We start from the raw sequence: 12,610 nt of genomic DNA, 5'->3' as shown, positions 1-12,610 counted from the left end.
CACATTTGTGGTGTTTCTGATCCTGGGGTAAGCCCACTCAATCCTCTCAGTGACCCTATAATGCCGGCAGGACCTGCTGGGAGCTGGTGTGTGTGGGGGACATGATTCACTCCAGATTCCACCTGTTGTCTCTGGGGACAGAGCCAAGTGGCTTATTTGAGGCTTCCATTGGATGAAGTCATCCCCCATGGCCTTTTGAGGTTCTAAAAAGTTTTAGGGGCTAATGCAAAGGCTTCTAGAAATTTCCTTTGGCGTTTATTAAGATGGCTAACTGGACACCATTAGAATGTGGTTCTTATGTAAGTCACACTCAGGTGGGCAGCTGTGTCCATGTGAAGGCGATTTGCCTTGAATTCCTCTGGACTGTGATATAGCGTCAGAGTTAACCACCCATGGGAGGGACTGGTGTCTCAAATAACGGACTTCTCTAGTTCATGGAAAAAATCAGTCCTTCTGTTGTTCTTCTCTCTTAGAATTATCCAGTCATGCTTGAGAGTGTTTTGTTCCTAAGGTGCCAAGAAGTTGCCATAGTTACAGCTAGGTTTGTTTGTATCAAAATTAGAACATTAGCATGGTAGATTTTAAATAGAAATAATGTAATTTTGGACAATGTAACTGGGAGGGGAAATGCCCCAGTTCCCTGAAGGCATGGCTGAGCTGTGCCAAGGGTCCAGGGACACGTGGACACCGAGCAGTGAAGGCTTCTGTGCTTCATGACCCAGACCATGACCTTGGCTCTGGATGGGCATTGGGGGCTGGGGTCTGGTCCTGGCTCTGACGTTCGTTCTCGGTATAACCTCAGGCAAGTCACTCGCCCTCTTAGGCCTTTTGTCATCATCCCAACTGTAAATGAAGAAGTTAGACTAAATGATCTCAAAACTTCCTTCCGCTTCTGGAATTCCAGAATTCGGAGTTCGGTCTTTGGCTTTCTAACCCATTTAAAAACTATACCCTTTCCACTTATGTCCACTAGAGGACGCTATGGCCCGTGTTTTGACCACGCCCCTGGGCTGAGAGACCAGCTCACTCTGGTAAGCATCCTGGAAGAGGAGAGAAAGCGCTTTTCAGGGGAGGTAGATGAAAAAAGACCCTGCTGAAGTGGTCCCTTAGGTCCACAGTTGACAAGGGGTCTTCAGATCTATTGTCATTTTGATCTCACGTTAGTTGCCTGGGCCAGATGCTACCTTCCCATGTTACGGGGCTGGGGTAGTGTAAGAACTTACTTGGGACCACATGGGTTTCCAGGGGTGGACTCAGACCTTACCTCCTCACTCCCCCTCACTCCTTTGGCTATTTTCCACTGGACGTCAAGAAGCCGCCTCTGTTTCTAAGGGGCTTCTGTTGAGCCCCGAAGACAATGCACACACAAGTTGACTGGGGCAAAATTTGAATCCATAGTAGGTAGAGTCAAGAGCAGGCGCTGAACTGCATGGGTAGACTAAACCTTCTTTCCTTTTGGGATTTAGACCAAATAATCTGTCAAATGCAGTGATTGATGGGAGCTATAACGGTCCTGGTCCTGCAGATAGCAGAATCTACCCGGGCTCATCGAAGTGGCAAAGGAATTTTTGAAAGGGGATCAGGAAACTCTCAGAATCTCCAGGAGGGCCAGAGAGCGAGAGTCTGAAATTATGTAGCCAGAAACTGTGACCAATCCCACTGTGGGGGCTTTTCTAGGAAAAAAACACTGCCGCAGTTGCCTGACACTTACGAGGCATGGGGACTGGGTACCCACGGAATCTACTGGTGACCGAGCCCCTCCCACATGCTGAGCAGGTACCTTATCTCAATTGATCCTGTGGGATCCCTGTCACCGTCCCTCATTTACAGATTTTTGCTCGATTAATTCCAGGCTCCTCTGACCTCAGTGTCTGGGCTCCAACAGACATTGGGCTGGAGCTAGGGTTTATCGCTGGTCCTCAGAGGCGATTTCAGGGGAGGAGGGACTTTCTGGGTGTCTCTTACTGCCTTTGTCACGCTTTTGATACCTAGCAAAGTAGAAGGAATGGAACAAGAAGGAATGTTAAATTCTCATTTTCTGCTTATTTTATCTTCTTGTGCCTCTGGTGCCCCTGGCAATAGATTTAGCCCCGAAGGAAGGGAGTCCTTCCCACCCGACACTCTGTGGGTGTTAGTTGGACTTGGCTGTCCCCAGATAAGAAGTCCTTACACTTGGAAAAGACCAGGGCGTAGACTCATCCAATCCTATTAGTTTATAAACCAGAAACTGAGGCCAGAGCAGGAAATTGCTTGCTCAAAGTCAGATCATAAGAGAATGGCTTTCATACATGAAAGCATTATTTAGTGAGCACCTGCTGTGTGCTGGGCGTCGCACAAAGGTTGAGGTGGATAATCTTGCTGCTGCCAAGGAACTTTCAGTGAACGGGGGCTCCACACATAGCCTCGCCTCTAGTTCTCCAACCGTTACTCCATCTGGAGCAGAAGAACCCTTGGCTCCTTTTCTTAATTTTTAAAAATAATAAAAATACAGAATAGCCAGTGGCAGATAAACAGGAAAAAACGTTGACTTTTTTAGTACCAAATGTATAAATGAGACTTTTTTTTTTCCTTTCTAGCAAATTTCAATATTTCAGATAGAAAACTTCTCCATGGTGACGAGACATGTGGAATTCTGAAGTCTCAAACGCTACTGATGTGAGTGTAAGTTAACCTTTGCGTGGGAAAAATTTGCAATATGTATGAAAACATTCTTCACCCGGAATTAACTTCCTAGACCGTCTCCTAGAAAAATAGCTACGAATGTGTCTGAAGATACATCTACTAAGGATCACAGTATCGGTTATAATAAATAGCAAAATCTGGAGAAAACCTAAATGTTCAACAGTTGATTGTAGCCACACTACCAGTCAGGTTAGATTTGGCCGTATGTAAGAGAAAACCCCAAATAACAGTGACTTAAACATGTATGGATTTATTTTTCTCTACCTGAAGGAATCCTGGAGGTAGTATTTGGGCGTTGGCGTGGAGGGCTAAGTCATCTGGAACCCATGTTCCTTTGTCCTTTGGCACAAGGTGGTTGCTGGTGCCCCAACCATGTGTTCACACCCCATGTTGAAGGGAGAAGTGGCAAAAGTGAGCATGTCCTTAGCACTTAGTCCCTTGGCCAAATGTATCTGCGAAGAGAACCAGGGGGTGGATTTTCAGCTGGGCACATTGCCTGCAGATCTGGCTTAAGGAATAAAAGAAAGAGGGAAAAAATGTGTAGTGGGTAGGCCTAGGGTCTTCAAACATTTTTGCTCACACATCTCAACAGCATTTTGAAAACTTACTGAACACCTTGTACATTTTTAGATTTCCCTGATTTTTTTTTTTTTTTAGTCACAGGTGTCTATGGATGTGAAGGAGACAATTTCCAGCCCATTTTTATACTGACACAAAAAATAAAACTATTGTATCACCGTAAAAATATATCCAGTGGAATGTAAATACCACTGTGATATGATAGCCACCATCCTCTATCTAAGAAATAAACAGGCAAGCTCTTACCCGGTTGGAAATCTTCTATTCTTCCTTTTTTTCTCATTCTACTTCCTCTACAGATTTTTTTTTCTAACATACATTTTTCTGCTTGAACTTCTTTTGTTGATCACTTTAGGATACCTCTCAGCCACAACAGTATGTATAGAAACAGAAATTTTACTTTTAATTTCATGTGGCTATAAGACTCTACTAAAATTTTTCTTTGAATTAACATTATAGTTATAGATACTATTCAATTGATAAAGATAATATAAATGTAGCATATTTTTGGCAATATAAAACATGAAATGAGGCTGATTGATTAATTGATTGATTTGAGGTATAACTAACATACATGGTTATATTGGTTTCAGAGTAATGAGGCTTTTAAAAAAACCAATTTATATGTCTGTGGATGACTATTGGTACTAGGAAGAGTAGGCATAGCCCTTAATTATATTTCTGATTTTTTTTCCACTGACTCAAACATTGAAAACCTTGTTCCATAAAAAATAAGCAGAGACAGAAGAGTGTTATTCTAGAGCAATGCCACTTACATCCCCTGAACTCTTCTGAGGTGCATATCAAAAATCACACAGTAGCGTATCATCAGATATTTGTTTTATTTATTTTATTTTATTTTTTTTAAAGATTTTATTTATTTATTTGACAGAGAGAGACACAGTGAGAGAGGGAACATAAGCAGGGGGAGTGGGAGAGGGAGAAGCAGGCTTCCCGTCGAGCAGGGAGCCCGATGCGGGGCTCGATCCCAGGACCCTGGGATCATGACCTGAGCCGAAGGCAGACGCCTAACGACTGAGCCACCCAGGCGCCCCCAGATATTAGTTTTAATCATTGGTTATCTGACAGCTCACTCCTTCAATTTTGTTGGAAACAAGAGTTGGAAGTCACCTGACTTGCAAAGAGATTTGTTATTCAGTCATTAGGTTCACTGATGATCTCAACATTGACACCAACATTTTGAGTTGTTCCTTTTGACAACCCCATCATCAACATCATTATCAATAATAATATTCGGCATGGATGAAAAGTGTGTTTTTCTATTGTATGGTGAGAAAAAAGTGACTTTGAAAGGGGAAGTGGGAACCGGAGAGGTGAGGCCAAAACCTTGTCTTGGACAAAGGTACATTCTCAGGCAGGTCAGTTTTAGGAAAGTCTCCAAATGGACATGAATGATCATTGATTTCCTAAGACGGTCCCTGCCCAAGTACCCCTTGGAATAATCCCTAGAAGGCAACTAGTAGTTTTTGCCATATATATCCAGGTTATAAAATACCATTGCACTATACAAAGCTTTTGCATCCCAGTAGGTGCCATGTTATTGAAGGGTAAGTTACAAGATCCATTATTCACTGAGAAAACGCCTACAGACCAATATGAGCAGAATGATCCTATTTTTGTTATATATGTGTCTGAAAGATTAAAAACAAATGACTTTAGGCAAAGGGTTAGAATTTTAATTTTTCTTGTACTCCAAATGTCCTAGGCTTCAAAGACATCTTTCTTCCCTCTCTCCCTCTTTTTCTTCCTTCCTTTCACACGTGAATATATATTTTACATTGATTTTATATTATTTTAAATTTCACATTTTTTATATATTTTACCTTTATTTATAATATATATTTAATCCCTACACTTAATTCAGATCTTACGTGTACCATTCAAGTAACTTTGACGAATGCACATCAAGACACCAAACATATCCATCAACCCAGAAAATTCCCTCGTGTCCTTCCTGGTCGATTCTCCCCTTATTGGTAATTCCCAAATAACCACTGATTGGGCATTTATTGCCATAGGTTATTTTTGCTTATCCTAGATGCCAGGTACATGGCTCATACAGTATGTACACTTTCATGTTTGGCTTCTTCCACTCAGTACAATAACCTTAAGATACAACCCTGTTGTGGGGCGCCTGGGTGGCTCAGATGGTTAAGTGTCTGCCTTCAGCTCAGGTCATGATCCCAGGGTCCTGGGATCGAGCCCCGCATCGGGCTCCCTGCTCGGTGAGGAGCCTGCTTCTCCCTCTCTCTCTGCCTCTCTCCCTGCTCATGCTTTCTCTCTCTCTGTCTCTGTGTCTCAAATGAATAAATAAAATCTTAAAAAAAAAAAAAAGATACAACCCTGTTGTAGCATTCACCAGTTATCTGCCTATTGTTGCTTAGTATTCTATTATATGAAGATACTACAATTTATTCCTTCTCCTGTTCATGGACATCAATTCATTTTTAAAAAAATAGTCATTTTATGGGACGCCTGGGTGGCTCAGTCAGTTAAGCGTCTGCCTTCAGCTCAGGTCATGATCCCAGGGTCCTGGGATCGAGTCCCGCATCGGGCTCCCTGCTCCGTGGGGAGCCTGCTTCTCCCTCTGCCTCTGTCTCTGTCTCTCTCTCTGTCTCTCATGAATAAATAAATAAAATCTTTAAAAAAAATATTCATTTTAGAGTAGCTTTAGATTTACAGAAAAGTTTCAAAGATAGTACAGTTGCCCCTCTGTTAACAGTTCATCCCAACTCATGAAGTCATATTGATACAGTATTAAGTGAAGTCCACAAAGCATTTAAATCACCTAGATTTCCCTTCATGTCATTTTCTTGTTGGTTGTTCCAGAATTCCATTCAGGATACTACATGACATGTAGTGGTTTTTTTGGTTCTTTCTCTTTTCTTAAAGGATCCTCTGAGTTGTGACGGTTTCTCAGACGTTCCTTGTTTTTGATGACCTCAAGGGTTTTGAGGGCAGATATTTTATAGAATGTCCTTCACTTGGGATTTGCCTGATGTTTTTCTCATGATTAGGCTGGAGTTATGGGTTTGGGGAAGGAATACCACAGAGGCGGAGTGCCATCTTCATCACATGATAAGGGTACATGCTATCAACACGACTTACTGCTGATGATGTTAAACTGGATTCCCTGGTTGAAGTATTGCTTGTCAGATTTCTCTCTCCTCCAAAGTTATCCTTCCCTCCCACCCCCCTTTCCATACTCTGCTTTCTGGAAGGAAGTCACTTAGCTCAGCCCACATTTACAGAGTTATGGAGTTATGCTCCACTTCCTGGAGGGCAGACTACACAAATTATCTAGAATTCTTTGTCATAGGAGATTTATCTATTCTTGCACATTCGTTTATTTACTTACTTATTTATACCAGCATGGACTCATGAATATTTATTTATACTTTGGAGTAAGAATCCAATACTACTGATTTATTTTGTTGCTGCAAATTGTCCCGACTTTGGGCATTGGAAGCTCTTTTTCGTTGGCTCCTCTGTCCCTTGGATATGCCTCCAGCCTTTTTTTTTTGAACATTTTCTTACTTTCTGTCAGGTAAACTTTCTCCAGGTTTATCTTTTATATTTTCTGCCCCAGCCCTAGAATCAGCCATTTCTCCAAGGAGTCCTGTTTTTTAAATTTAAATTAAATTAAATTTTTATTTATTTATTTATTTTTACTGTAGAGTGGAATTACAAACCAACATCTGGGTGCTGGGTCATGCCCCCCCCTTTTTATTAACATATAATGTATTATTTGTTTCAGGGGTACAGGTCTGTGATTCATCAGTCTTACACAATTCACAGCGCTCACCATGGCACATACCCTCCCCAGTGTCCATCGCCCAGCCACCCCATCCCTCCCACCCCCCTCCACTCCAGCAACCCCCAGTTTGTTTCCTGAGATTAAGAGTCTCTTATGGTTTGTCTCCCTCTCTGGTTTTGTCTTGTTTCGTTTTTCCCTCCCTTCCCCTATGATCCTCTGCCTTGTTTCTCAAATTCCTCATATCGGGGAGATCATATGATAATTGTTTCTCTGATTGACTTATTTCGCTTAGCATAATACCCTCTGGTTCCATCCACGTGGTTGCAGATGGCAAGATTTCAGTTTTTTGATGTAAGCCCTTCTTTTTTATACAAAACATTTTACCATTCACAGCTCAACTCTGAAAGGCCATTTTTGATCACCCAGTTTCAAATGGTACCCCATCCCCAACTAATCACTGCCTATGACATACTCTTTAAAATATTTTTATAGGACTCATTATGACTTAATATACTTATCCTGTCTCATATGTATACAAACACACACCTGAAATCAACTGTGCACTGTGTTCTGCAACTTGCTTTCCCCAACCCCACAGTAGATTATGCATATCTTTCCAAATCAATGTATCTGATTCTATCATATTTTTTGAAAAAATAACTATTTGGTATTCTTTCTTTCTCTCTCTGTTCCTTTGCACACACATGGAATAATTTTTGTGTGGCTGGCAGTTAGAGAATTTCAAATTTTCCACTATTACTAGCCGTGCTATGAAGAGTGCATACGCCATCGTGAATTCTTGGTTGTTTAACAGCGGCTAATATTTTAAAAAGAATTTGTGAGGGGCTTTTACATGGAACCCTGGTATTTATGGGATAACTGCTGCCATCATTCTCACTTTACAGATGAGAACGGCTAAGTTAGGCTGGACAACTTGCTCCGTATTACACACTTGGTGGCTGGCAGTCTGGATTTGAGTCTCAGATAGAGCTGACTCCAGAACCAAAGAGCATAAATATTATGTAATTATTATACTTGAAGGGAATTTGAGGGTCAAAATTTCTTAAAATTCCCAATAAATATCCCAGTGTATATTCCCAATACACATTCCTTTCCAAAAGCTGTATATGGTCTTTCAATCTGTAATTCTGCTCCAGATCTGGAAAAAAAAAAAAAAAATTCCTGCTTTTGAGAAGGGCTAGAAGGTTAACCCTCTAATGGAAATATTTCCCAACGGAATGTATGTTTCTTTACTTTGATTTCCAGGACTGTCCCATTTTGACCCGATCGTAGCCATTAGAACTGCTTACCAAATATTTCCAGATCTTTGTTTTCTGGGTATATGGTAGAATTGTACTTGCCCCGACTTTGAGTTGAAGTGTGGTGACATTACTTTCCTTGACCAAAGAAATAGGACCAGAAGTGACGTGTGCCAAACTGCTGGGGACCTGCCCTGGACATGTAGTGTGAACCACCAGTAAACTCTGGTTGTGTTTAGCCACTGAGATTCTGATTCTGCTTGTAAGTGCAACATGCCCTAGTTTATGCTGTTACAGCTCAATGTACATTTCCAATTTTCACTCCTGTAACTCTCCAGCAGAGAACATTTATTCCATTCACATTCCTCAAGAATACTTTGTCTTCTTTTCTCTGACTCTTTTCACTGCTACCTTTCTTTCTGGCTTTTTCATCTTCTTCTTTAGACCACCCAAATCTATGGGCAAGATGCGTGACATTAGTGTCTTTGGAATAAGGTTAACCTAAATTCAAATCTGTTCTCTGCCACTAACCAGTTGGTGGGCTTTGTGCAAATGGTTTGATGTGTTTGAGGCCTACTGTACTCATTAATGAATGTTAGCTACGGGAAATGTGGCTTATCAAAATAGAACTTTTTTTCTCCCTCTCTTGAAGTCCAAGGAAGGGGCATTCTGCTCCATGCAGTAATTCAAGGAATGAGGCCAAAATAGTCTCAGTCATCTTCTCCATGTGACTTGCAGGATTCTCTTGGATGTGACAGAGAGGAGGGAAGATGAAGGATCACACAGAGCTTTTATGGGCTAGGTCCAGAAGTGACAGGTGTAACTTCTATCGGTCATGACTCATACCCACAGTGATACCTACAAGGGAGTTTGAGAAATGGAGTCTATGTGTACAAACAGGAAGAAGAGAAATGAGCTTATTTGGGGTTTACCCAGTCTTTGCTATATTGAGTTTCGTCTCCTACCGTATAGAAAATGTGGAAAATAATTTCTATTTCATGGCTTGTTATGAGGATAGAAGGAGTTACCATCTGGAAAGCACTAATAGGGTACCTGGCATCTAGTAGGTGTTCAACAGTGTTGTTAATCTATGACTTTAATTTGGGTCTTATACACAAAATTGCCCTGGCTTATAATGAGTCTTCATGACTGAACTTTCCATGGTTCCAGACATGACGACTGGCTCAGAGATGGTGCCTGATACAGTTCTGATGGCTGACTGTTAGACACTGCTGGGAGGGGAGAAGGTTGAAGTCTGCATGCTCTGGAAGTCCAGAAGTTACAGACATCAGATAGCAGGGCTGGAATTAGGCTCGCCTCTGAGCAGAGAGAAGTGGTTAATAATTGTGGTGGTGCATGACTTCCTTTTTGCATGATTGCTTGAAGATGCGAGGGGAGTGGACACTGCAGTGACACCAAGACCACGGTAGCCAAGGACCCGTGGATGTGCGAAGTAAGCCTAGGGAATAGGTGGGGACAACTCTCCCAGAAAAGGAAATGCTACCTTTTGCCTGATGTTATCTCCCTGGTTACAGGGACCATTTTAACCATGGGTGAAGGGTTGGCAAATTGTGCGGTGGAGATAACGAAATCCAGGACCCAACCCTGTGTGGTGGGGAATTTGAAATAACACAGAAATGACTATGGGTGGTATCTCTTGGATTTTCTGCCTTTGTTCCTCTAAACAGGAAGCGTGAGCTTCCAGGGTGATATTAACGATGGTCAGCCCCAAGTTGGTCTTGGGAATGTGGCCTGTTGGGGTTCCCTTGTTCCTCAGGCCCCTGGAGTCAAGAGTTCTGCCCCAGCTCCTCTTCTTCCTGGTTTTATGACCTTCCACCTCCAGACTGTTAGTGTCTCCATTTCTGAGATGGAAAGAGTGTTATCTATCCTACAGGGTTGTTGAAAGGGGTATGCAAACCACGTCCACTATTAAATACACCACCTTCCTATGCTCTGAGTCAAACCTGTTTTCCCCTGGGGTCACCCAACTTTAAGAGTAGCACTATCATGCACTCAATGACTCACGCCAGAAACGTGGGCATCATACTTGCTTCCTTCTCTTTCAACCACTACATTCTATCAGTTGTTGGGGGCTGCTGGCTGTGCCACGATATCTCTGGTCTTCACTCTTCTCTCCATCCCTCTGACAATACTTTAGTCCAGGCCACTGTCACCTCTTCCCTGGATGACAGCAACAACAGCCCAATAGATCTTCCTGACTCCAATCTTGCCCCGACCAGTTTTTTTTTTTTTTTTTTTTTTTTTTTACTACTGAGTGAAACCAGAATAATCTTCCCAAACTAGAAATTTTATCAGGTTCTTCCCCTGTTTCAAGTCCATTCATGGCTCTCCAGGACCCTCCAGAGAGAGTTGAAAATCATTAACATTGCCTATAGTGCATCTCATCCCTGGCTCCAGCTACGTCTTCAGCTTCATCTCTCTCTGTGCCCCTTGATCTCCCCCCTCACTCCCAGTGCTTTTCTCTCAGTCATATTAAATTCCCTCCAGTTTCCCAAACACACCAGTCTGCCTGTATCTCCAGGCCTTTGCCTGCGCTTTCTCTTCTACTTAAATCTCCGTTCACTAGCCCAACTCCTATGCAGCCTGGGCGGAGTAGCTCTGTTGTTCCTTCCACTGGGAAACTTGCCTGTGATGTCCCCTTCACTCCTTCCTTTCCTGTAATCATCTGGTTCCTTGTTATTTCCCCCACTAACCATAAGCTGCTTGAGATAATGGCTAGCCATGTATTTAGGCTACAGGAGGTCTTTAACTGATAATTGTTAGATTGAATTGAAGTGACTTTAACAACATATAGTCTCTTTTCTGAAAGAGTCCCTCGTCAAGACAGACAGTAACTATTGGTGTTGATTACCACACACTAACACTATGCTAGGTACTTGTTTTCTCTCTGTGAATGAACAGATTAGTCTGCAACTGCATATTTTCATGTCTCTGGAGGTTACCAGACAGGACTGGGTTTGCAGTGGAGACTGCATCCTGTTGAGTTAGTAGATTCCTCCAAATCCAGGTTAAGGGGGTCTAGTTCTTGGTGAAAGACTTCCTGTGTGCCCTCAGGTACCAGAGGCTGAGCAAGTTTGATGGACTTTGCCAGTGAGAAGTGAAGGAGTGGGGCATGAGAGTCAGGAGAGGGATGCTCACCGAATGGCTCAGTTGGTTGAGAGTAGACTCAGTTTTGGTTCAGGTCATGATCTCAGGGTCCTGAGATCAAGCCCCACCTCAGGCTCCACGCTGAGCATGGAGCTTGCTTAAGATTCTCTTTTCCTCTCCATCTGCCCCTCCCCACTTGTGAGCTCGCTCTCTTTCTCAAAAAAAAAAAAAAAAAAAAAGAAAGCCAGGAGAAGAAGAACTGTGGGGGTGGAGAGCACTGATATCATGGACTTTCCACTCCCTTCTTCTTCCCCTCCTCATGGAGGGGCGTTTGACTTGCCCCTCTCCTTCCTAAAAACTGGGAAAGCCTGACATCTCTTCCCCCACCCTCCCCACAAAGCTGGAGAGGGCCGATTATTTCACTTCTGAAATCTTTTGAACATCTGGACCTTTAGAGACCCTGATCTTCTACAGCTGAGCGCTGGTTGTGGAGAAGGGATAGGTGAGAGCCAGGGGATCTGAGAGAAGCGTGGGGAGCTGCATTCCCACTGAAATGACAGAGGAGTCTCCCCTGGGTGGAGTGGACCCCAAGAAGGTACCTGGGGCTTAAACCTTTTTGCTAATTTTTCCAAGGGGACTACTGATGGGGGAAGAGGCCTCTGCAGACAGAGGGTGTAGGACAGGCTGCCTAGGGTGGGGGAGTTGAGAGAAGTGGAAGAGGTCAAACCTCACACAGTTTCCCACATCAGGGGCTGGAGAGAGGGAAGTCCCCAGAGAGCCCTCCAAACAACCACAAGTGACTTTACAAAACAGCCTGCATTTGAACACTGGCCCCCAGAGAGAAACAGCCAGTCCTTCAACAGCTGGACCAAGAAGCAGAGACACCTGACAAGAAGGGGACTCATCTTCACCCTGAAAGATGCCCGTGTGTTTGCTTACACAAGGGGATGGGTGTCATGAGCAACGAAGAAAGCAGACAGTCCCCCACCAATAGTTGGGCAAGGACAAGATCACCTTCATTCTCCCTCCTTCCCACCCCAACAGTGGAGGCAGAGAGGTGGGGAAGATGGAAGGGCTGAGCGTGTGCCACATCCAACTCCTTCTGCCCTAAGCTGCTGGTACTGCAAGCATGACTGGGCTGGAGGGCAAAGAAGGAGGAGAATTTTATGAGATGGGAATTACAAAATAAATGGACCAAGCTATA

General features: G+C 43.2%; 1 protein-coding gene across 4 annotated transcripts in view; it reads left to right on the top strand.

Annotated features, from left to right (window-relative positions):
- The window catches only part of TMEM268 (transmembrane protein 268), a 209,507-nt gene that overhangs the window by 86,527 nt on the left and 110,370 nt on the right, over nucleotides 1–12,610 (top strand). For 2 of the 4 annotated variants that reach the window (XM_035015974.1, XM_035015975.1), the window contains exon 9: nucleotides 2,577–2,661. The exons of 1 other annotated variant lie outside the window; for it this stretch is intronic. In XM_035015974.1, coding sequence (XP_034871865.1) covers nucleotides 2,577–2,636 — 60 coding nt within the window. In that variant the 3' untranslated portion in view covers nucleotides 2,637–2,661. Of the gene's footprint in view, nucleotides 1–2,576; nucleotides 3,388–12,610 lie in introns of those variants that run through there. One more of the 4 variants, XM_035015973.1, reaches the window with a different exon arrangement.

Source organism: Mirounga leonina, unplaced genomic scaffold, assembly GCF_011800145.1.
Source record: "Mirounga leonina isolate KUSES-001 unplaced genomic scaffold, KU_Mleo_1.0 Mir_170, whole genome shotgun sequence".
NCBI classification, from domain to species: domain Eukaryota; kingdom Metazoa; phylum Chordata; class Mammalia; order Carnivora; family Phocidae; genus Mirounga; species Mirounga leonina.
This window is presented reverse-complemented; position numbering and strand designations above follow the sequence as displayed.